Source organism: Protopterus annectens, chromosome 12.part0 (genome assembly GCF_019279795.1).
Source record: "Protopterus annectens isolate FY-2018-M chromosome 12.part0, PAN1.0, whole genome shotgun sequence".
In the NCBI taxonomy this organism is placed as follows: Eukaryota; Metazoa; Chordata; order Ceratodontiformes; family Protopteridae; genus Protopterus; species Protopterus annectens.
Genome location: NC_056746.1, coordinates 1334075309 through 1334099797, shown reverse-complemented (window position 1 = coordinate 1334099797; position 24489 = coordinate 1334075309). Strand labels below are relative to the sequence as shown.

The 24489-nt window shown below is 40.6% G+C and overlaps 1 protein-coding gene across 1 annotated transcript in view; it reads left to right on the top strand.

The window, feature by feature from the left end:
* The window catches only part of LOC122817181 (protein-tyrosine kinase 6-like), a 171030-nt gene that overhangs the window by 84243 nt on the left and 62298 nt on the right, over positions 1–24489 (top strand). The window contains exons 5-6 of the mRNA XM_044090395.1: positions 1805–1960; positions 16675–16856. Coding sequence (XP_043946330.1) covers positions 1805–1960; positions 16675–16856 — 338 coding nt within the window. The remainder of the gene's footprint in view (positions 1–1804; positions 1961–16674; positions 16857–24489) is intronic.

Sequence of the window (24489 nt, the reverse complement as noted above, 5' to 3'; positions counted from 1 at the left end):
TCTTTGTCACGGGGCAAAGAAAATGTAAACAAGCAAAAGGGGTAAAAAGGGCCCTCTCAAGAAAAATGTTGGGGAGATGGAAGGAAACACCTGAGGGACCCCAGAGCTTTCCTACACCATGGAGTAGTCATGACTGTATCGGTCATTACTTCCCACTCCATGGAGTAGTCATGACTGTATCGGTCATTACTTCCCACTCCATGGAGTAGTCATGACTGTATCATGACTGTATCGGTCATTACTTCCCACTCCATGGAGTAGTCATGACTGTATCGGTCATTACTTCCCACTCCATGGAGTAGTCATGACTGTATCATGACTGTATCGGTCATTACTTCCTACTCCATGGAGTAGTCATGACTGTATCATGACTGTATCGGTCATTACTTCCCACTCCATGGAGTAGTCATGACTGTATCATGACTGTATCGGTCATTACTTCCCACTCCATGGAGTAGTCATGACTGTATCGGTCATTACTTCCCACTCCATGGAGTAGTCATGACTGTATCATGACTGTATCGGTCATTACTTCCCACTCCATGGAGTAGTCATGACTGTATCGGTCATTACTTCCCAGTGGCAAAACTCACCCATACTCTCCCTCTTTAATTCTAGAAATATTGCAACTTGTGTGAATAACCAATAAATGAAATCATTTAGCTTGTTATGAAATGATTTGGTCATTAAGGCTCGTCTACTACTAACACCAAGAGAGCCACTTTGATACAACAGTAAAGTACGTTTTGTCTTCTTTGGGGGAAAAAACACTAATCAAGCTGGTTACCATGATTAACAAAAATGAATCTCCTCTACAACTGCCCAAGTAAACCATAAGCTATTCTGAGTAAATGGGGGCATTTAAGATTATAAAGTCTTGCTATGTTCAGCCACCTCTTATGGGTATTAACAAATGCAGCACATTTCAGATAACAGCTACTATGTTACTAGTATGAGGATGTAGCTGCTATACTTACAATGAAGGAAACTTTGCAAAGTATTTCTGATATTAGGCCAATCCATCAACCCTCTGCTCTCTAATTGTTGGAGAAAAGTCTGCTTGTAGCTGTGCATGTAAAGATTTATTCAAACATAAATTTTCTGCACATATTTTATAAAGTTTAGTAGAAGGAAATTTTTTTTCACTAAATTTTTCTGTTTACCAGAGTACAGCACTGATTAAAAATGGCCAATTGAGGTTTTCCTGGGTTTACCTAGTGTAGAACAAGAGCAAACAGAATGATTAACAGAAACTGACACTGGTATCTATTATAGAACAGAACGAGTACACGGAAATTGACTTTGGTATCTATTATAGAAGCTGACACTGGTATCTATTATAGACATAGCCAAGAACATCAATGCAGTACAACATTGGCATTACGTAGGGCAATAAGTATTGCATCTAAGGTGAGCTAAGGTATTAATACTAATGTGTGTGTATGTATGATGTATACATATATCCATACATCATAGACATAGTTTATAGTTTTGCCCAGAGTGGAATTTTGTATTCAGGATGGGAGAATGCTGCACCTATCTAGGATGTAGTTTTTAGAATATCAGGTTTTGCAATAGTAAGCATTTTCTGAAGTATATGAAGTCAAACTCAAATGTGTCATTATTCAGTGACTTTGATCCTGAATTTATTAGAAAACAAATGTTATGAGGAGCAAACCGAAAATAAGAGGTAAAAATCTGGACAGTAAGTATGGATAGAAGCAGAATCAGTAAATCAGTGTTGTACAGTGTTCTGAGCTTGTAACTTTGTTCTGTCACTGAGTTTTAAAACCTTATTTTTTAGATATAACAAAAGATGATGATTTCCAGAAGGAGGTTAAGATAATGAAGCAACTAAATCATAAGAACATTCTCAAACTGTATGCTGTGTCCAGTATAGATCCATATTACATTATAACAGAGCTGATGGCCAAAGGAAGCCTTCTGGATTTCCTCCGAGGTAAGTACTCTTGTATGAGAACAAGGGGATTTGATTACGTTCACAAGGATTATTGCTTATTTTGGATGTGGTAGGGCTGGGGTCTTCTTCAAAATCCCGACTAGAAAATGGGGAGCAGCTCCCCTCTATAAAGTTATTTTATGCCATAAGAGATTGCCTATAAAAGGACATCTGGATTGACCATTTCCAGAGAATAACTAATTTCAGATTTTCTTGTGATCCAAAAGCCTGCTTAGTTTTGTGGCATCTTACTGAACTGTAATTTAAAATTTTAATTTTGTGTTTTGTGTCCCCAGAAAAGATCACAAATAGGTGCCTGTGAGAAAGACCAACCTTCCTGAAATGTCAAGTGATCCTCTTTGTTGAGGGGGGTTAACACCAGTATTCCTCTTGTCAACACTGTCATTTTCTCTGCTCTGTCAAGAGTGTAATCTTCTGACTTTCTTGGTGTACAAGGAGCTTTTACAGAGATGAGGGGGGCCTTCCCTTCTCCCAGGGGAACTGTCTATTAGACAGATAAGAACTGAGGAATCTCTGCAACAGTACTGCAGGCACAGGAAGAATAGGTTCATAGGTAGGTACTAGGCTATCAGCCCTGGGGCCTATACAAGCCCAGCCAAAAAGGTATCCTGGCCTTTGCCACCCAAGAAAATTATTTTCCTGTGCCACTGTTGAGCAGAGCCACAGAGGTGATCCCTGGGGTGAATTTCCTATTTCCCATCCAATCATCAAGATTTTTCTTGAGTGCTAATGAGCTTTGATGTAGATAGGTAGTTTATTCCAGAGTATGGGAGGTCTCTGGGACAGGAATCTATCCCTCTGGCATGTTCTGTTTATTGTGGTGACAAGGTTTAGGTCCCTAGAGCATGTAGCTCAGAAGGATTGGAATTTCTTTAAGTGGAGCATGTCCAACAGCTCTGGGTTTGACATAGCTTTGTATGTTAGGCAGAGATCACCTCTGAGTAGGCGATATGCGATGGAGTAAAGCTGGAGTTTTTTGAGACTGTCTGTGTAGGGCATCTGTTTTAGGCCGGTAATCCTCTTTGTGAGGTATTTCTGCAGCGGAATAAAATGAAAAAGGGTTAGTTTGCAAGGAGGGGCATGAGGCCTTGGTGAAGTTGTTTATTCTCCTTTGAGACTCGCCACCTACAGTAAGCTTCACCTCCTATTTTAGCGCTTTCACAGGAAGATGTTGAAATAATTGTGCTCTGGTAAACCTCTGAACCAAGCTTTCCAACAGCTAGAACCGCATGCCCTTTTCTAAGTCTTGACAGCTGCTGTCCTTTAGGTTAAAATTGCTGAAACTTTGCAGTGCAATCTCCTAGAATATTCTGACAGCTTTTGATCAAACAACCCCCCCCCCCAAGGCTCCCATTATTGATCCCTTACTGGTGATGATGGGGGAATGGCTACAAAATGCTCTAACTCTGTAGCAGCACATGTCTGAGCAATAGAAATCTTTGCTTCAGGTGCCTGACCCATTTATATCAACTGTCCTGGATTTTGCTGCATATTGTCCCATCCCTCATAAAATGTTTTTTCACTTAAATTGTTTTAAATCAGTCAATGAAACATCTGAGTTTCACACTTATTTTGTATCCTGCATTTGTAGAATGTTTTAAGTGAAATTGAGTATAATGGTATGTTGCAAAAACAATCTGTCATTGTCTACATTTTATCCAGAAAGCTCTGCTAAGCAGAATTCCATTTTCCATCCATGTTTTGACATGCTTCTTGAGCTACATGTTGGTGTATTCTTGCTTCTGTAAATGTGTACAGATTTATTTTTAGCATATCCTGGTATCTGTGAATGTTTTGATAATTTCTTATGACATCCTATTCACTGAGGCTTTGTCTGCAAATGGTCCATTGAGATTAATGCACTTCCCCAAAAACAAATATAAGTAAATAAAAAAAAAAATACAAAAAAAAAAAATAGATTTTTGGGCATTGTACACCCATAACTTTTGTCTTTGCTAAAAATTCTCGAGTAAAGACATTTGAGTTATGCCCTGACCACATACACACCTATTCTGCAAGTAAGAAATCTGTAGAAGACTTAGCAGTGCAACACTTTTCCTCAGGAGCGTTGCCATCAGTGAAGAGAGAGACTTTTCTACCACTGACACTTCTCAGGTTAGGGTTAGAGGACCTGGCCTACTTAGGTCAGTTGTACTTATTTGGGAATCTCATCCATGAAGAGCTCATTCTTCAGAATTTATATTAGCGCATTGAATGGACTAAATAGCGAAAGCTATTTAGTCGATTCGATACTGTCGAAATGGCAAAATAACGAAGACATGGAACATTGAATTTTTTCCCAGGGAAAAAATTCGGTGGTCCAGCTTCGGGACTTTGCCATTTCCTCCACTATGGTACGATCTCAGAGTTGGTATATTTAAGTAGGGGGGGGGTGTGGAGGGCGAATCCCCCCACTTTTTTTTTTTTTTTTTTTGTGGAGCAGCGAATATTTCCCTGGGAAAAAATTTGCTGTTCCATATGTTTGATATTTTGTGGTTTAGACATTATCGGTACAATGAAATAGTGTTCGCTATTTTCATCGTACGATAAGGTAATATAGACACATTCTTAAAGTACACTTACAGGTATGTTGTGTGGAGATGTGCTTAACCTAATGAGAGAATATACTGAATATGGTGCTAATGAAATAATATTCTTCATTGGTCTATTGTCAGGATGCTTGTTTGCCTACAGGTTGAGCCTGATTTGGTGCTAATGAAATAATATTCTTCATTGGTCTATTGTCAGGATGCTTGTTTGCCTACAGGTTGAGCCTAATTTGTCTCTTGGCTGAGCTTTGTATCTGGAGATCAGATGTTTCCACAGTTCACATACCTGGTATACTGATAATCCAGCTGCACCATCTTTACCCATTTCTTGTTATGCAGAAGTTCAGGTGAAGTGTATGTGAGTAGCACAGTTCAGTGCCAGACCAGGCCTATGACTTAGACCATTGAGTGCCAAGTCACAAATGGAGACCCAGTGTCTAGTGTCTTTGCCTATGCCCAGTGTGTGCAATGCATTTAACTGCATCATTTGTAAGAAGTTTCACCCCACGATCATTAATAGAAGGCAGGAAATCCTACAGACATACCAGATCAGAGAAACCTTTGGAATTACAAAATTCTCCTGCTATGTCTGGACGGATATCGACCAAAAAGAAAAATGCATGCCCATAGGGAGAAACAAATGACACCACTGAGCTTTCAAATTGTCAATATTCTGGTTGGAGGATACTAGATGATACCTGCACTGGCTGAGGCCTTGAATGTTGCTCCTTGGGAGGCCATCATGCCTGTGGCACTCTACCATTGCCTACCAGACCAAGCCTTGTGCTCTGTGTATGCGGACTCCCTCCTATGTGCTTTTGAATACCCCACTTTATTCAACAAGAGGAGACCAGCCCTCCCCCAGCTGTATTAAAGAAATATGTCCAAGTGTCCAAGCCTCCAGCAGAAACCCAGATTCCTAAGACTCTAGTGTTTTGTTCCCAAAGCACCTTTTTACCTAGGCTGCTGTTTCTTGGTAAGTTTATTACACATGGCACTAGCCAAGCTCTCTGCTAGGATTAGGCTAAGTTAGTACAGGGTTTCTTTAATTTCTGTAAACCCACACTGTGAAGCCACACTGAGTAGCCCGACAACCTGTCTCACAGGGAAAGAGGAAAGTCTCTTGAGAGACTGACTCTGATTCTGATGAGTAAGACCAACTAGATTATAACTCACAGCCTTCACACCACTGGTATTTGGCTCTGTGAAGGATGTACTGGCCTCTGATACTCTGCCGCAGAGCATCATTTTGAGACATTCTGTCATAAAGCACTTCAAGTGGCAGTCTCTGGAGGTTTCAGACTCACTGATGCTTAAAAGTCCAACTGGCATCCTCAGTCAGATTCCAACCCCTCTCCCCTCCCTGTGACAGGTTTCAGAAGCCTCAAGTTTTGTGTAATAATCCTGTTGCAGATCCAGAATCTGTTCATGGAAATTGCAAAGGCAAGTAGACTGACCACAAGGTGGATTCTCTCCAAATTGACAGGGAAAGCAAATTAGCTAAACCAGTTTTGAAAGAAGATATCTAAATAAGAGTCCTTTAGAGCCATGAATGTTGATATCCACATTTGAAATGGTAGAAGCCTATCCTCTGACAACTCCATGATAATTGTTGGGGATGTCAAAAATGAATTCCTGAAGGCAAATCTGCTTAACCAAACAAAAACTATTTTGTAGCCATAAAATATGGGGATGCTTCAAATAGTGTCCAGGGCTGCTGCTACTGCTATAGGGTCTAATATAAGAACCTTCAAGGCTGAAGTCCCAATTCCTGGCTGAGCATGTGAAAGCACAACTCCATGCCCCACAGGATAAGGACTTTGTGTCAAGACCACCATTTTTTGTCTAAATGTATTGAGGACAAACTGAAAACTATGGAGCTGGTCAAAAATAGTTCACCTAGCTACTCACAAATGTAATGGAAAATGTGTGAACCTTGTAACCAGAGATGTGAAAAACATAAGCAGCCAAAAGGTAGAAAAGCCACAGAAAAGGAAACATCAAGGTGGAGAAAACTCTAGGGGCCCTCTGGGTTCCCTCAGTCCAGAGCAGCTGTGGCAATAATTAGATTTCTGCTGGCCCCACATCAAAATCTCCACCCAGCCTCTCCAACCCTCAGTCATTCCACTCATCAGTTCTCCAAGATAGTTTAGCCAGCTACTCTCCTTTTTACATAACTAGTTAAGCATAATTTCTGAGTAGTGGATAATCCAAATTGTCCACATAAGATACAAACTTCATATCAAATCCAAAAAAGAATGGCATCTGTTTAAAATGAACAAAAAAAGCAACATGTAGTCCTACCACTCTTGATATTAATAATGCAGTCCCAAGGATCCACAGAACTCGTGCTCTTTAGTCACGATGTAAGAGTTTTAGTCCAGTCTGTCCCTCATGAAAAGAAGTTGGATGTCCTCTCTGAGCCCTTCAAGACTAAAATTCCCCTTTGTTTCTCTGAGCAACAAGTAGCTGGCAAAGTTCTGCTCTACAGCACCAGACAGGCTTTTGACAATGGATCCTTCCTCTTCATACTGAATGGGTCTAGTTTTTTTCCTCTCCCCTATCATTTTCCTAGGTAGTACACAATTGGAGGGCAATTGGTAAATGATCATAATTGTCCTATTCTGGCCCACCCAAAACTGGTCCTCCCACCTGATTCAGATGAAGAAAAACCTTACTGCTACCTCAGAATGTGAATCTCCTGGTGCAGTGTAAGAGGTCCCTCGTACACCCTAACCTGTCTACACTCTTACTAGCAGCTTGGAAGAGAACTTGCTACAATTTTGGTATGTTTTACTTGAAGACATGCTAAAAATAAAGTATACAAAATTCTCATCCAAGTAAAGGGAAATTATCTCTCTAGTGTAAGAGGAGGAACTAGAAGCCACTGCAAGTGGATGTGTCAATGTTTTTCCGGTACTTGATGACGAAAACACCACCAAAGCTCTGCTATAGCTGCCAAAATTTCTTTATCCCATACCACGGCCCCAAAGGCCTTCAATGGAATAACCCAGTGCATTTTTAGCAGCTTTATATATTCAATCCACGCAAATAATTTAACAACTTCATTAAACAACTGAATATCCCTCCAAAATTCACTCATAACAGCAACCTAAGAGAAAACTTAAAACCATCTCAACCCAGTGTAAACCCCAAGTGAAAGTACAATGAAACCCTAATAAGATATAATACATAAACATATATAAACATCAAATTGTGCAATAAGGACTTTTATCATTCATACAATAAAACATTTTTTGTATTTAATGAACTGCTTTCAACCTAAAATACCCATTCAACATCTAAATTAAGACCATTGGGAAATAGTGCCCAAATATATTATCAATTTAGTTTCTAACTTAATTAATTTTCTTTTAAAAGCATCCCCTATATTATTTTCTCCAAAGGGTTTTGCTAAGACACTAAAGAAACTATCCAAGCTGCCATCATGTACTTCACAAAAATGTCAGGCCACCGGGCTATCCTGTCTCTCATTTCTAACATCTCCCATATGTTCCAAAATCCTTAATTTCACTTTTCTTTTTGTTTGTCCTACATACCATTTGCAGTACATCCACATCCAATGATGTAGACTACACCACACGAGTTGCAATGAAATTCATTTTTAACCTCAAACTTCTTTCAATTTATTTTCCATCTATATTTTTTATTTTTCCACATACCTTGCATGCCCTGCATGGAAAAACTCCCTTTTGATTGGTTCAACCTTACTTCTAAAATTGAATAATTCTTTTAAGTTGTGAACCTTACCAAAAGAAAAAAATAATTTTCTCAAGGAACAATTTTCCTACCATTTCATCCCTCCACACAATGGGCCAAAGGTCATTTATTAATCTTTTTAATATTTTAGAAAATGGAGAAAATTTATTTACAAAGAAAATTTACAAAGAAAAGGGGTTCAATTTCACCCCTTTCCCCTTCATTTCTCCTACTGCTCTTCATTTTATTTTTAAAACCTTCATATTTTCTATTCTTTCCTTTAATAAGATTGCCATTTAACTTATTCAAAGCTTCCATTATACATTCCATACTATACTCATGTTTTAACAATCTTTCCCTTACAACATCAAATTCTTTTTCCAATACGTTATCAGAAGTGTTAGTTTAAAATTATTTTGAACTCTCCATAAGGAAGAGATTTGATCAAATAATTAGGATGTGCACTACTGCCTCTAAAAAAAAGCAATCTACAGCTGTTTCCTTATGAAATGGTCTAAACTGCAAACTACCCTTCTCATCCACATAAAATTCAATGTCTAAAAATTGCATTTTTTCTCTACTTGTCCTATAAGTAAATTCCAGGCTGTAACAATTTTGACTAAACAATTTCATGAATTCATCAAACTCATTGGTTACCCCTTTACATACAAAAATTAAATCATTCGAACATGATTACACGTTTTTTGAAAAAATGCGTAATATATATATAAACATGTTCTCAGTGTGCCTTGAAGAGTACCGCATAACAGGGGGTGAAAGTAGCCCCCATTGCAGTACCTTTCAACTGTTAATAGTCCCCTCCAAAAACAAAGTAGTTATGTGTTAAAGCAAATTCTAACAACTGGCAAATGAATGTTGTCCTAGGCCCTTCCCCCAACATTCTACCTACAGCTTCCAGACCTTTTTCTATATCAATGTTCGTATATAGGGACTTAACATCCACACAGGCAAGATAAAGGCTTCTGTGTGCATTCTTCATGTGTAGACTGTGCCTTAGTGAATATTTTCTATTATTCGAGCACATCTGCCCCAGAATCCCCCTCCTCAGTGGCATCCAGGCCGCCACTAAAGTAGTTGCTGAAGTGCATGTTTCACTTGAGCAGCCCCCCCCCCCCCCCATGCAAAGGAGTCCAACTTGTGACCTCTATTTTTATCTTGGAAAAGTTGACCTAATCACCATTCAAGCCAGCAGTTCATGTCTCTTTAGAATTCCTTATCTGGAAAACAGTACTCCTGATGGCTATTTTTTTTGTAGTTCAATCATATGCAAGTATTCTTTGCTGCACTTCTGTTAAGAACATGGTACCAATGCATTCACCTTTTTAGTTTAAAATTGTTAAAAGTAACTGAGACTAGCTATAAATTATCAATGTTCTAACCTAATCCCTAGAGTAGAAAGGAAAGAATCCTGGTCATATTTGATGTGCATAGACAATTGAAGGGCTATCATATCAAAGCAGTCTTTCAAAAAATGAGATCCCATGTCTTTTGCAGACTCAAGAAATTGACAGTGACAAAATCATCCCAATGTTTTTGCACTGAATTAACTTTTGTTGTAAAACACATGCTAAGACCTTCCAGGACAAGGTCATACCCCATTCTACAAAGAGCACTGTCACTATTATGAACTTCCAGAGAGAGGTTAATACCCAATTTATTCCAGAAGCAACCATCCTCAGTTCATAGCTTTTGTTGGCAATTTTGGCTTGATGTGATTTATTGGGCCATAACTAGATTTGCCTCAAATTTATTCCAGAAGCAACCATCCTCAGTTCATAGCTTTTGTTGGCAATTTTGGCTTGATGTGATTTATTGGGCCATAACTAGATTTGCCTCTGCTGTCCTGAAAGGCTCGTTAGTCCACATTTTGAGTGCTGGCCTACCACTCACCTGGATGGGGTAAGCTTTGCAAATATTCCCTGCATTATAACTGCAACATTGAACCCATCAAGAATATAGTACAGATGTTAGTCGAGTTACCATAATTGTAGTTGTGTAGGCATTGTTGCAATCTTTCTGCTTTTTTACTTCAGTGGAAGGGTTTCATGCTGATGTTACCCTTATGCCTTGTTTCTCTACCTGCCAAACCTCCTTAAGGAGGGTATAAATTCTGAGGTTGCACCCCTGCAGTAAGACAAATCGGCAGACCCCTAACATAGGTGTGATATGGACTACCAAAATGCAGTACATGAACAGCTCTGCCCAACTTGTGGTGTGTGTATTGGTGGGGTGGGGGGAATGCAAGTAGAGACGAGTGAACCAAAGAAGTAGTAGGTGGACGACACCCTAGGTGGAGATGTCTAAGACAAGACTTAACCAAGGAGGAATGGTTCTTGGTTCTGAAAAGTCAGGCTGACATCACTCGGCATACAGCAGAGATTGCCTATAAGTTAACTGCAGCAGTGACTACACTCTAGCATCCACAGTTGTGCTAAATTGCTTGCACAACTGTAAATTTTTGCACCCACAAGCCATGCCTGGAACTTTTAGGTATAGATTAACTAATGATCACAAGTTACTCTGGTGTGCTTAGTTTTGAGAATTCCTTCGAGTATAACTGTTAAACCCGGTTCTCAGCTGCCTGCTTATAAAGAGCTCTACAGGCTTTACAGGGTCCAAGAAAATTGCAAGTACCTTTATAAAATCCTGTAATCTGTCCAGATGTGCTGTCTGTGGATGTAACTTGAGCATCAAAGTTTGTCTTTGTACTCAACATTCTCCATGATAGAGAGCATGGTGTTGGGTATATTCTAGGGATCTGATCTATTAATTGCAAAATGCATACATTCAGCTACAGAGCATCCTCTGAGGACTTGATTAAATTGATTAAGCTTTTATGGAGACCCTCTGCAAATGGACTCGTATTGCAATAGAAGTTGAGAAGCCTACCATAACCTGTGAATTAGTGCTATAGATGTATGTCCGGGGGGGGGGGGTATACGGGGAATTCATTAATTATAGTACTGTCTCCAATGACTAGCAATAACTAATGAGGGTCAGTCTGCACATTTGTGCTCACAAATTGACATCCACTCTAAAGATGCTCTTTATCCCCACTTCTAATGCTGGCTGCTGAGGCACTTAATTTATATATTGTAAAAAGATTTGGTCACTGGGTCACATAAGTAATGGGCTTTCCATCATGGTCTACTGATGACTGTGTTGTCTGCCTGAGTAGCCCTGTGCAAATTGTAGAGGTTTCTAATGTTGTAACAAAATGTGGAGGTCTCAGGGTTGCAAACCAATTGGAATAAAATATCTTCCCTTTAAATAAGAACGGAGGCCGTCAAGCAGCAGGTTTGAGGGTGGTTGGCATGGAAAGTAATCTCTATTTAGGGATATTTCAAAGTACACTCTTCAGTGACACTGTAGAGAATACTGTGTATTAATTTCTTCCTGAGCTCTTTTAATAAAGTAAATTTGACTCATTTCTTGAGAAAGTTTTGGCTGCTGAACTTTTTGCTCATCAAGTGTCCTTCAGTCAACTCGCATTCCCCTCAATAGGCTGGCATAACATTTTCGAGTTTTAGGACAGATTGTATGGACCTCCGAACCCCTTCCAGTTCATCATGTAAGAAACTGATGGTTGTAACATTGCCCCCTTTTCAGATGCCCAAGTGGGACATTTTTTCTGAAAACACGAGACTTTGCAGAACACACCGTACCTGCAGCAAACAAAAAGGACTTGACACTTTTTGTCAAAATAAAAGATTGTAGAATGAGTTGTTTGTGCTGTTCCATATCATATTTAGGTGTCAGATACAAAATAATTACTTTATGTAATTATTTAAGGAAGCTTATGAATTTTTTTTTTCTCAATCTCTGGTCATTTGCCATTTGTTTTCCTAGAGGGCACAAGTGCCCTAATAGGGACTGCCCTGTGCAGAGGGACAGGTGGTAATCCCAGTTGCCAGTGGGCTTGGTTTACCTACTTGGTTTCCCCACTTAGTATAGTACTCTAAAGCAGCAGCAATGCTGTAATTTTTGCAGGCCAAGTTTCTCTCCATGAATACTGTGTATTGCCAGAACAGCTGGTAATTATACAGTTAATCGCTGGTAAAAGACCATCTACAAAGAAAGCCTTATGACCCAAATGAGCTTGAGAGAGATTAGACTAGATTGTCTGCATTACTAGATTCAAGAAAGGACGCAAATATTGGGGTAGAAGTTGTAGCAATCTGGCACATACAGTTGGTCATGTCTGGCATACCCAGCATGTTTAGCCAAAGGTGTATTCTACTGAAGTTTGTGTAACTAACACTCCTTTGCTACTTTTGAAGAACTAAGTCTAGAGAAGAGGATGGGTCTCTTAAATGGTGATGCTATTTAAATGTTTTGTAAAGATATCCCCTTCAGGAGGTGGCTTAAGAAATCATTTTTATATTAAAGGTTGGTGCCTGATGGTATTCCTAATGGTACGATCGTTTGCTTACAGAGTAGCAGAGCTGGATTCTGCACAAGGTGGTATAGACAGCTGCTTATGGCACCGTGCTGGCTGGGGGGTGCTGTGCTCGGCCTTATTAAAAAAAAAAAAAAAAAAAAAAAGTTGCCTGTACCTTAAAGAAAAAATGTACCCACTCTGCTTGAAGGTACAACCGGGAAGCACCAGCCTTCCTTTCTGCAGCTCTGCAAAATGTGCTGCTTGCTCTCAGCAGGAGATTGTACAGCAACACTTCCCAAGTCTTGCTTGTAGTCTGAGCTTTGGCATGTCCTGATTGAGTTTATGATCTCGCAGAAGACCAATGTTTTTGCACTTACTTCATTAATTGTTAATCAGTTATTCACTTTAATCACTAACTGGTTGATTTCAGCAGAATTTTCATTCTCTATGATTTAAGAGAAAACGAATGAATGGCCACCTATTTAGATGAAGAAAATCTTCAAAAACAATTTGCTGCCTGGTATCGTTTTCATTCCATTTCAGGAGTGACAGCATAGAGGAGGATCACATAGCTTGCTTTTTGGTTTTTTAGTGAGTTTGTGAGAAATCTGGTTCATGGTGCCTTGCTGCTCTGTACTGCAGAGCAGAATGCATTTTTGCAATTCCTTTTTTCATGCAGGAAACTTGCATTGCCCATGTAGCAGATAATTTTCAGTGCAAGCTCTGAGAGAAGCTGTGTGAGTGAATTTGTTGCTTCCAGGAATGTGATTGCATCTCAGTCCCTGTCCTCCAGGATAATGGCCACAAACGCATTTAGAATGACTGCCCTAGGAATGGGATCTGTCCCCTCCAGGGTAATAACACAGTTCTAGGTATACCAGTCATTCGACTCAGTTATTTGGAAAACGTGCATGGTGTAACCATTTTTTACTCGCCACCTTTTTTTGGCAAAGTCCCAGGAACACTGGTTATGTGACTTGCTTAATTATGTAGTAGGAGCTTGAAAGATTTAAGGCCTCATGAAGAGCTTAGTGCCTTAATTCATTGACCCAACTACTAGACCTTCCTTGGCTTCATTTCCTAATAAATCACTGAGGATGACTAACATTGACTGTTTGAATTGTATAACTGTTAAGAAAATACATTTCAAGTTAATTTAAACTGTCACTTAAGGCTTTGAACTATTAAACTGTTTCCTGTAGTTAAACATACAGGGTTTGTATGCTACTACCTTCACTGGCCTACTGTGTGCGTTGAGCAAGCCATTTAGACAATGCTTCTTTGTCATCCCTGGAAAGGGACATTTGTACAGCTATTTTACCTGGTTAGCAAATAAAGGAAATTGGTATTTAAAATGTGGGCCTTTGTCTAGAATTCTTGAACAGAGAATCTGAGGGGTATTTGTCCATTCCTAGTAAAATGTGTGGCTTTCTTTGAAATTATTGTGAATTGCAGTCATTAAATGACAAGCATACATTACAGACTTTGCATTAGCAAGTATTTTCTGAAAGATGCAAAGCTTTATTTTAACAACTTTCTATGTCTATACAAGAAACATTCAAAATCTTTTCCTGATTTTTAGGTCTTTGTCTCTGATTTGACCTAAAGTTCAGAGGGCAGATGAGAGATTGCATCAGGTTCCAATATATGGTGTTAATAGCGGTGAGCTCAGATGTATATCTGTTCCATGCATTTATCCACTTGCTCTGAAGCAGATATTGTCATGCAACTGGCTGTAATCTGGGTGTGTGTTTAATACTGGGTTTCTGAAACCCACATTAGTTATGTAAAGGAAGGAATTGTGGTAAACAGAAATGCTCACAAGCCATATTCTTTAGTATTATCCTTGGCTTCCTTGGTATGAGTACGTTTATTTGGCTGTGAATAAACGACTCTATGAAGTCTGCAAGTTTTAATGTTAATATCTTAATTATGAATACATTTCAATTTAATCTTTTTTTGCAGGCACATGGATCTGAAATGCACCATAATTGGCTACATCTGTTTAAGTGCAGATTAGCAAGGCATTTTGATCTGCTTCTGTAGTGATGGGTTTGACTGTGATACTGACTGTCACTTCACCAGACAGTGCTCCTGGACTGCCCCAGAAAAGGGACACTTGCAAACAGTGGGCTGTTCCAAGCTGTTGGCAAATGTTTCACATTTGCCTTTTGAATTCCAGTGCTTTGACATAGGTGCCAATTACTGCTGCATTATATGTTTGTTGCAACAGATTTCTTGTAGTTTAATGCACTGCCAGATGCTTTTTCAATAAATGTGAGTTTTAAGAGTAGGGAAGTTTAGTGTTGCTCATAGTAAGTCTGTTTCAGTGTTAGACTGATTTGTTTAGTAGATGTCTAGCAGTATTTTTGCTGTAAAATTTGAAAGGAGTTTTAAATCCAAATCTCTGATCATTGTAAAAAGTAATACTATGAACACTAGCTAGTATGAACTGTGTCTTATTGTAACTGAGGAGAGACAGCTAAGTAATGGGATACTGATATGGCTGTGGGGACAGGGGAAGTCCATTACCCTGCCTAGGGCCCAATTTAACCATGATCCACCTCTGTGGATTACTGTTTCAGTTCAGATCAGCCTTCTGTTGATTGTAAGGACGTGTGATGGAGCACAAGCTTTTCTGTTCCACACCATGTCTAAGTATTCTAACTGTGCTAACAATTTAAAGGACAAGTCAGAATGTTTTCACCTAAGCTTCTAGCAGGCTGTTTGGCACAGTTGCTAGTTGGTAACATGGACATTCTAGGGCTGATTATTGCCATACATATTGGGATGCTCTAGTAGTCAGTATATCTGGTGCAGAGTCATTTTGGCAGCATAAGGCATGGCAGAGTTAGCAGTCCTACTAATTCACTACATCCAGTTTTGGGCATGAGAAGTTTGTGACCCTCAGTATAAGTCGAATAAAGAAAAGGTCCACAGGTTTGGACAACTTTTGTCAATTTCATACTGGAACCTGTGGAATGGGATGTTGGGAGATTTACCAAAATGCATGTCTGGTTAAAGTGATGGCATGTGTCTAAATATAGGAATGAAGTAGTATTTTTGGTGCACCCTATGTCATTGGGTCAGTTTCTGGTGAGGAGTCTATTCATTTTTGCTAGTTATACAAATATTTTAGGTATATTCTGTTTGCTAACTTTCTTTTTGGTTTGCATTTATTATGTACATTTATTTACATACATGTTTACTGGGATAGTTTGAGCATAAGGCTTCTTTTTAGCGGTGCCTCAGAAGAGCTCCACACAAAATACATTAAGTTTATAAAAAGTTACATTAATTACAAGTCTAATAAAAATATCACAAGCAGCTCTCAACGGTTAGATAAAAAGTGTATGGTACAGCAAAGAGTAGGTAGTTATAACTATTAAAGTGAGTGAGAGAAGATCTTAAATTAAGAACTGCTAGTAGAGGTATTGCAGTACAGAAATGCCTTCTTTATAGATGCAGAGATATTGAGCTGAAACAGAACAGCGTAGTGATATAAATTTGGGGTTTGTTGGGGAAAAGGTTTAATGGAGGGAGCAAGAAAATATAAGGGAGCGGTGGCTAAAGTATTTATAGGTAAAGGGCAGGTAGCCAGTAGAGGGTAGATTTTAAAGAACATCTAAATTATTTTGTGTGAGTGGATATTTATGGTATTTATAGGATGAGGTTTAGTGGGCATTAAGGAGTTAATGGTATTCTGAGACAAGTTTAGTAAAAGCTTTGGGTGGTGGCAAGTGGTAGCGCTGTCACCTCACAGCAAGAGGTTCTCCAGTTCTGTTCTTGGCTGGAGTGCCTAGTGTGTGGAGTCAGCATGTCCTCTATGCGTTTGCATGGGTTTCCTCTGGGTGCTCTGGTTTCCTCCCACATTCCAAAGGCATGCATCTGAACATTTCTCTCTGGGCTTCCGCTGAAAATGGGCTCTGCCCCAGTCAGACTTTCCTAGTAAACAAATGTTAAATAAAATAAATAAGTTGGGCGGTCTTTCCTAATGGTTATTTTATAACCCCTTGTATTAGGTTCTGAAGGAAGGAGTCTATCACTTCCAGAGCTCATTGATATGGCAGCACAAGTCTCTGAAGGGATGTACTATTTGGAAACCAGCAACTTCGTCCACAGAGACCTAGCAGCCCGGAACATACTTCTAGGAGAACACAATATCTGCAAGGTGGCTGACTTTGGACTAGCTAGAGTTATAAAGGTACAGTACTTTTTTTTTTTTTTTTTTTTTTTTTTTTTATTGTAATGCACTTAACTACTATGACAATTCATACACGTTTCATGCTTGCCCGGATTTTTTTTAATGCATGCTTCACTTTGTACAGTGATGTAATAAGGCCTTAAGAACTGGATATTCTTGATCTCATTCAGTGCTTTGACATTCCAAATGTATCATATTTCAGTCTTACCAGTCTGGAATGCACAAGGTAGCTTTCTATATAAATGCTGCAAAGTTGGGTAGAACAGCTCAGATGAAATGATGCTGCAGTTCAGCTTCACAATGTTACAATGTTTCATCACCATCCACTAGAAATCAAACAGTGGTACTGACCAGCATCATTTGTTACAATGTAGCACAAGAGCACACAAAGCAAGTATTTCATTGCCAAAGTTGAGCCTCCTTGACTTATGCGAGAACAAGTCCAGAAGTATCTGGTATCTGTATATTACATTTTGAAGACCAATTTTAAGTGCATGTACTAAGGGAGATTACGGTACAGTAAACTGTGTAGGTTTACTATATTGTACAGGTATACTGCGTAAACACAAGATGAGCCATAAAGGTTCAAGGAGGCCAAAAGGCCATCAATAAGTGTGTATAAACTAACAAGGGGTAAAACGTTCAAATATTTTAAGAAGCTCCAGCTGTGTGAGGTTTCACATTTAACTTAAGCTTCAAGCTTTTTCAGTAGTCAAAATATTTTATTTATTATTTGACATTTGTTGACTGGGTTAGTCCAAGTAAGCTGATACCCTGTTTCAGCAGAGGCCCGGGGAGATGAGCTCCTCAATGATGCACAAAACATAGAATATAGAATATAAAATAGTACGATAATTAGCATAGTAAACCATAGTTTAAAATTTAAAATGTACTGTGTTTTGAATTGCAAGTTGTTGAACAGCATACGTTAGTACAAAATTAGTTTGATCAGGCAATCAAAAGCAGTTGGATATTTACAGGGTACTTTCATTATACACCGCAAAAGCAAAGCTATAATGTGAATTAATTTATACAAGTTGTGTATGGCATATGATAGCATTTCATGAAAATGTTACTATTTAGAGTGTTTTCTATACAATGAACACAAGCATGATTGGCTTTGGATTTTGTAGTCGGGGGAGAATAAGAAAGCATAAAAGCAGATATGCTAGAGTGGCTGGGGTTTTGTTAGTTAGGATTGGGGGGGGCAAAGAACAGATGGGAGAGGAGTTAGAAGAGAGGTTATGTAGTAGGGTCAGATGTGGTAGTTAGGGATGGTGAAAGTGTGACGCTTCTCATCTACAGAGCTCTACAACTTACAGCCAGAGTTTGTGTAACCTCACAGTCAAAGGTACTGTACCAGGAAAATGGGTTCTATTCCCAACAAAGGTTAACACTTTCAACCTTAACCTGGGATTTAGAGAGATCCTTACCACCTCTTATTGGTTAACTTGGGGACTGCCAGCTAGCTCAAAGGTAAGAATCTGATTCAGAGAAATGTTGAAGCTGTTTAGAGATGCACCTTAATAGCAGCTAATTACCACATCTCTGATCCAAATACTGTGCTGTTGGATCAAATTACGCTGATGTTCCCCTACCTGCCAGTGCACAGATTGTGCATGCACTCTCCAATACACACATGCAGGTGTGTGGGCACACACGCGTATAGATCTACAAATAGAGAAGAAGAGATTCATAGGTAAGTACTAGGCTATCTGCCCTAGGGCATTTATAAGCCTAGCCAGAGTGTGTGTGGCTTTCACCACCCCTTAGGATGAGAATACTATACCCATTAATTTGCTGTGCCTCTGTCCAGCAGTGATACAGAGATGATTCCCAGGGTAAACCTACGATCTCCCATCCACTCGTCAAGATTTCTCTTGAACAGAGTCAGTGAGGGGCTCTGCCTCACATGGACTGAGATTCTGTTCCATAGTGTAGGGAGTCTCTGGGTGATGAATCTGTCCCTCCAGCACATCCTATTTATATCCGTGTTGAGGTTTAAGTCTCTTGCTCTCGTGGCTCTGGTGGATTTGGATATTTTGAGGTGGAGCATGTCCATTAATTCCGGGTTGGACATGGCCTTGTATGTCAGGCACAGATCACCTCTGAGCAGATGGTATGCGACTGAATAGAGCTGGAGTTTCTTCAGTCGGGCATCGTATGACATATGTTTGAGCCCCTTTATCCTTTTGGTGAGGAACTTTTGGGGTCTTTCCAACTGCTGCAGGTGTCGGGTAAGGTACATTCGAATTGGGCGTTGTACTCAATCATTGGTCTGATAAGTGAAGAGTACAGGGGTACAATGACCTCTCCTGATCTGGATGTGAATCCCTTCATGATCAGGTGGGCAATGTAGAAGGTCTTCCTAACCACTTTGGCAATGTGAGTGTCAAAAGAGAGGTTACTGTCAACTTGGGTCCCCAGGTCCCTGATAACGTCTTCCGTGTTTAATGGATTACCACCTATGTGGTAATTAGGGGTTACCTTGTTTTTCCCAAAGGGTATGACTATACATTTTTGGCATTTAGCTTAAGGCCATGGCTCTGGCACCAGTTATCCATTTCTATGAGACCTTTCTGGAGGATGTCTGTGTCTGATGGAGTGTCAATTATGGTGCCCAGTTTGCAGTCATCTGCAAATTTTGTCAACCACAATCCCCTATGTTTGCCTGCACTTCAGAAAAATAAATGCCGAACAAGAGGGGCCCAGGACTGAGCCCTGTGGGACACCGCCGTGACCGGCTTAGAGTCTGACATGGCACCAGCAACTGTAACCCTGTGTGTTCTGTCCTTGAGCCAGTTTGCAACCCATCTTGTGACATATGGGTTTACATCTAAGCTGGTGAGCTTTTCTATGATGCCCGAGTGGGGTATTGTGTCTAACGCTTTTGCTAGGTCAAGGTAGGCTGTGTGAACTGCCTTACCCTCATCAATGGCCTTAGTGACTGTTTCGAAAAAGTCGACCAAGTTCAAGAGGCAGGATCTGCCCTTGACAAAGCCAAATTGGGTAGGATCCAGTGTCTGTAGGTCCCCAATGTCTTTATTTATGAGTTCCATTATGATCCTCTCCATAGCTTTGCAGACAAGGCTCGTCAAGCTTATGGGGCGGTAATTTCCAGGGTCCGTAGAAGCACCGCCTTTGTGGAGTGGGACCACAGTTGCCGTACGCCATTACAGATCACGTTAAACCTAGCCAGTTTCTCTTTGTGCTCAAAATTGCCAATCCCATTTGATTAGAGATTGGCATTAAACATCCTATGCTCAAGATATTACCCCTAATGAGAACTGGGATCATCCCCATATGTAATTTGAGGGGACCCATGCATGCAAAAAAGCATTTAGATGCTTTTTGTCCATTAGTAGTACAGGGGGCAGTCTTGGGGGATCTTTTCTTTTAATATGGACAGGGCTTTGTTTAATGTGGATGGAGGAATCTGTTCAAGACCAGTGATATCCTTCAAGATCTTTCCCTCCAAACCATTCTGTTGATGTTGCAAAAGAGGTTGAGATCCCTAGATGAAGTATTTTTGACATTGTTTGACTTTCTGATGTGCAGTAAATCCATCAGTAATGGGTCTGAGGATGTCTTGTATGCCAGATGGAAGTTACCTTTTAGCAGTTTGTAAGATGCAAAGTATAATGAAAGGACTTTGAGTTAGTCCATCAAGGACAAGCTGTGAAGGCCTTGTATCCTTTTGGTAAGCTAAAGTATCTCCGTGGGCATTCCAGTTGTTGCATGTGTCTGGATAAATACATACCAAAGGAGGCATTGTATTTTGTTTTTAAGCTATGCAATATAGAAGGACTTAACAACAATGAGCACATGTTGGCATACCTCTCGACTGTCCAGATTTCTTGTTCTAAAAGGTTGAGAGGTATGCATTTTGGTCAATAGGTGATTTTCCACATAATTTCCCAAATCTACAGAATTTTATCAAAATGCAAATTAAGGCCAGCTTTTTAGTTTTAGTACTCAAATATGTTTCTTTGAGCTCAGCACTTGACAAGAACTCGTAAGCACTAAATAAGCTACAAATTACTACAGCACACAACTTTCCTCACTTGTCTAGAGGACAACAGTTTAGTACTTAATAAATAAGCACCTAACTATCCAGTCATGTCTAAAGGTCATTTCCCGGTGTTTTCTCCTGTCAACCAGATGAATCTAGGCATCTTGGGAAAATGCAGCAGTTGCCTCATGTACACAGACAACCCTCTCCTCCTACCACCCAACACTACGACCTGTGAGAGATACACTTATATAGCCAAACTGGAAGCAAAGCTCTCCATCGAAGACTGGACTAGACAGTCGAGAGGAGAAGATAAACACTTGCACCGCACCACATTCATCACAAAGTCCCTCAAAACCTACACCACCAAAACACACACAGAAGCACAAAACACACACCAACATTCTCTGAGGCTCTCAGTAGTAACCTGCTCAAACATCCGAGACCTCCAAAGCAGAAATGCAACACAACCCAAATGACACATAGCCCACATACTCCATGTGCCACTCAAATACAACCCATAAGGCATAACGTACCCAACACTCTAGTCATAGGTGACACTATAGTCAGGCACGCTGATGTTCCACTCACCAGGCTAAACAAGGAGAAAGGTACTGTCAGCTGCCTGATGGGTGCCAGGATCAGCCACATAACACACACACTCTGGTCACTCCACAACAAATACAAATATGACTGTCATTGTCCTTGGTGTGAATGACCTGGGATGTACCTCCCTGGACTACATGAAGAGACATGGAGGAGCTCTCTGATCTTGTAGCCCAGGCAGGTATGACCCTAGCCCTGAGTAGCATCCTGCCATCACCCAGAATGATACCACAGTACAAGGACAAAATGATCGACTTCAACAACTGGCTAAGCTTCTGGTGCCATTCTAAGGGAATCCAGTATCTGTCTGCCTGGGATGACATGATCGACAGACCACGCTGCTTTGCCAGAGATGGCCTGCACCTGTCGCCCTTGGGATTGCAGATACTGGCAAAGGCTCTTGCCACCCCTATAGTGCCTTTTTTAGGCAATGTTCAAATGACAAATTCATCACACTAACATGTACAAGCAAGCAAAATCTGAGGGTAATGCTACTCAATGCTAGAAGTCTAAACCTCAAAATGCATTCACTCGAGGCACTCCTTAAAATGGAGAACATTGATATCTGTGCAATGACAGAGACCTGGTTCAGAGCTCCAGAGAGCATTACTAGGCTATAATTCATACCACACCTTTCGGCCACCAAACCCGGACCGAAACACTAAAGGTAGAGGCGTGTCCATATTCATTAAGGATATCCACACCTCCAAGCTAGTTGCTCAGCATAATGCATCCTGAGATTATCCAAGTTCAACTAACTCTGGGCAAAACCGCAATCCATATTGTAGCTTGTTACAGACCCCCCCCCCCCAACCATGACCCAGAATTCCCACTCCTCTTTTCTTGATACACTGGAAAATATTAAGGTACAGCCCAACACTCTAATAATGGGTGATTTCAATTACCGTACCATTAACTGGGAAAACTACTCGTGTACCAACTCTTTTGCTCAACGTTTTCTGGAAATCCTCAATTCCAACGCCTTGGATCAACTTATCCACACCCCCACCAGGGGCAGCAATATCCTAGACCTGGTCATCACCATGGGTAACCGGTGTTCCACACCAGAGGTCAGCTCCTCGTTGGTCAGATCCGACCACAAGCTAATCACCCTAGACATCCACATCCCACACCCATCCCCCATTAGGAAAACACCCGTAAAAAAATTTCTCCAAAGCCAACTTCATGCTTCTTAAGACAGAAGTGGCAAACTTCACGACACCCATGCAGATGGACAATAGAGGTACGACTACTGAATCCTACACAAATGCACTTTATAAGCACTTACACGAGTGACTGGATCGTGCTATCCCTAACAGAACCAAGATGCTATCCTCCAAAAAAAGGAAGCCAGTCTGGTGGTCTTCTGCCATAAACAACCTGCACAACAGAAGAAAGAAACTGTTGCAAAAAAGAGTAAAATCCCACGATTGGAGGAACTTTCCTGGTCAGCCTCAGTAAGAAGCTGAGATCCCTCATAAAATCCTCCAAAGCTAGTTTTGAAAACAAAATTGCCACTGATTCTAAAGACAACCACAATGCATTCTATAGCCATGTCAAGAATCTCAATGGCAACACTCAGATCTGCTCTGAGTTGAAGCACAATGACACTAAATATACAGAACCAACTGATATTGCCAGCATCCTGGCAGGTTCAATGCTAACTACCCCCTCTCTCGCCCCCTAAAGGGCCCATCTTTATACCGGCAGAATGCAAAGTTCCTGTAATCACGGCTGCACAGGTGAAAACCTCACTCTCCAAAGCCAAGAACGCAGCATCCATGGGACCTGACAACATCCCAGGCTGCCTTCTACATGAACTACAGAATGAACTGGCACCCCACCTAAGTACCATGTTCAATCATAGCCTCACCTCAGGCTTTGTGCCCATTGAATGGCGCACCGTAACAGGTATCCCACTCCACAAAGGGGGTGGATACAATAGACCCCAGGAACAACTGCCCCATTAGCCTGACTAGCCTGGTCTGCAAGGCCATGGAAAGTATCCTGGAACTCATAAACAAATACATTGGGGATCTCCAAACTCTGGACCCCACACAGTTTGGGTTTGTAAAAGGCAGATCATGTCTCCTAAACCTGATAGACTTCTTTGAAGTAGTCACCAAAGCCATAGATGTGGGTAAGGTGGTTCACACAGCCTATCTAGATCTCGCCAAGGCGTTCAACACCATTCCACACTCTGGAATTACAGATAAACTCACTAAGCTAGGTATAAATCCCTATGTCACAAGATGGGTTGCCAATTGGCTTACTGACAGAACCCACACTGTGAAAGTAGCAGACTCCAAATCAGACTTCAGATAAGTGGAGTACCACAGGGTTCAGCCCTGGGTCCTCTCCTGTTTGGTATCTACTTCTCTGAAGTATAGGCTAACACAAGGTCTTTGGCTAACTAAATTTGCAGATGACTGCAAACTAGAATCCATAATCAAAACTCCTAATGATGTTGACATCCTACAAAAGGGCCTCACTGAGACAGATGCCTGGTGTCAAAGACATGGTCTCAAGCTCAATGCCAAAAAGTGCATTGTCATCCCCTTTGGTAAAAACTCTGTACCCATGAACTACCACATAGGCAGTAGTCTACTTAACACTGAAAGTGTGATAAGAGACCTAGGGAGACAGGTGGACAGTAGTCTCTCCTTTGATAATCACATTGCCACAGTGGTCAGGAAATCCTATGTGGCACACCTCATCACAAAAGGTTTCTCATCCAGAAAAAGAGGTCATTGTTCCCCTCTAGTCATCACTCATTCGACCCATTATAGAATAAAACACCCCTTTTGGTATGTACCTCACAAGACCTCTACAAGAACTGGAAAGGCCGCAAAAATACCTCACAAAGAGGATTACTGGCCTCAAACAGATGCCTTGCACAGACCGTCTCAAACTCCAGCTTTACTCTCACATATCGCCTACTCAGAGGCGATCTCTGCCTAACATACAAAGCTACGTCAAACCGAGAGCTGTTGGACATGCTCCACTTAAAGAAAT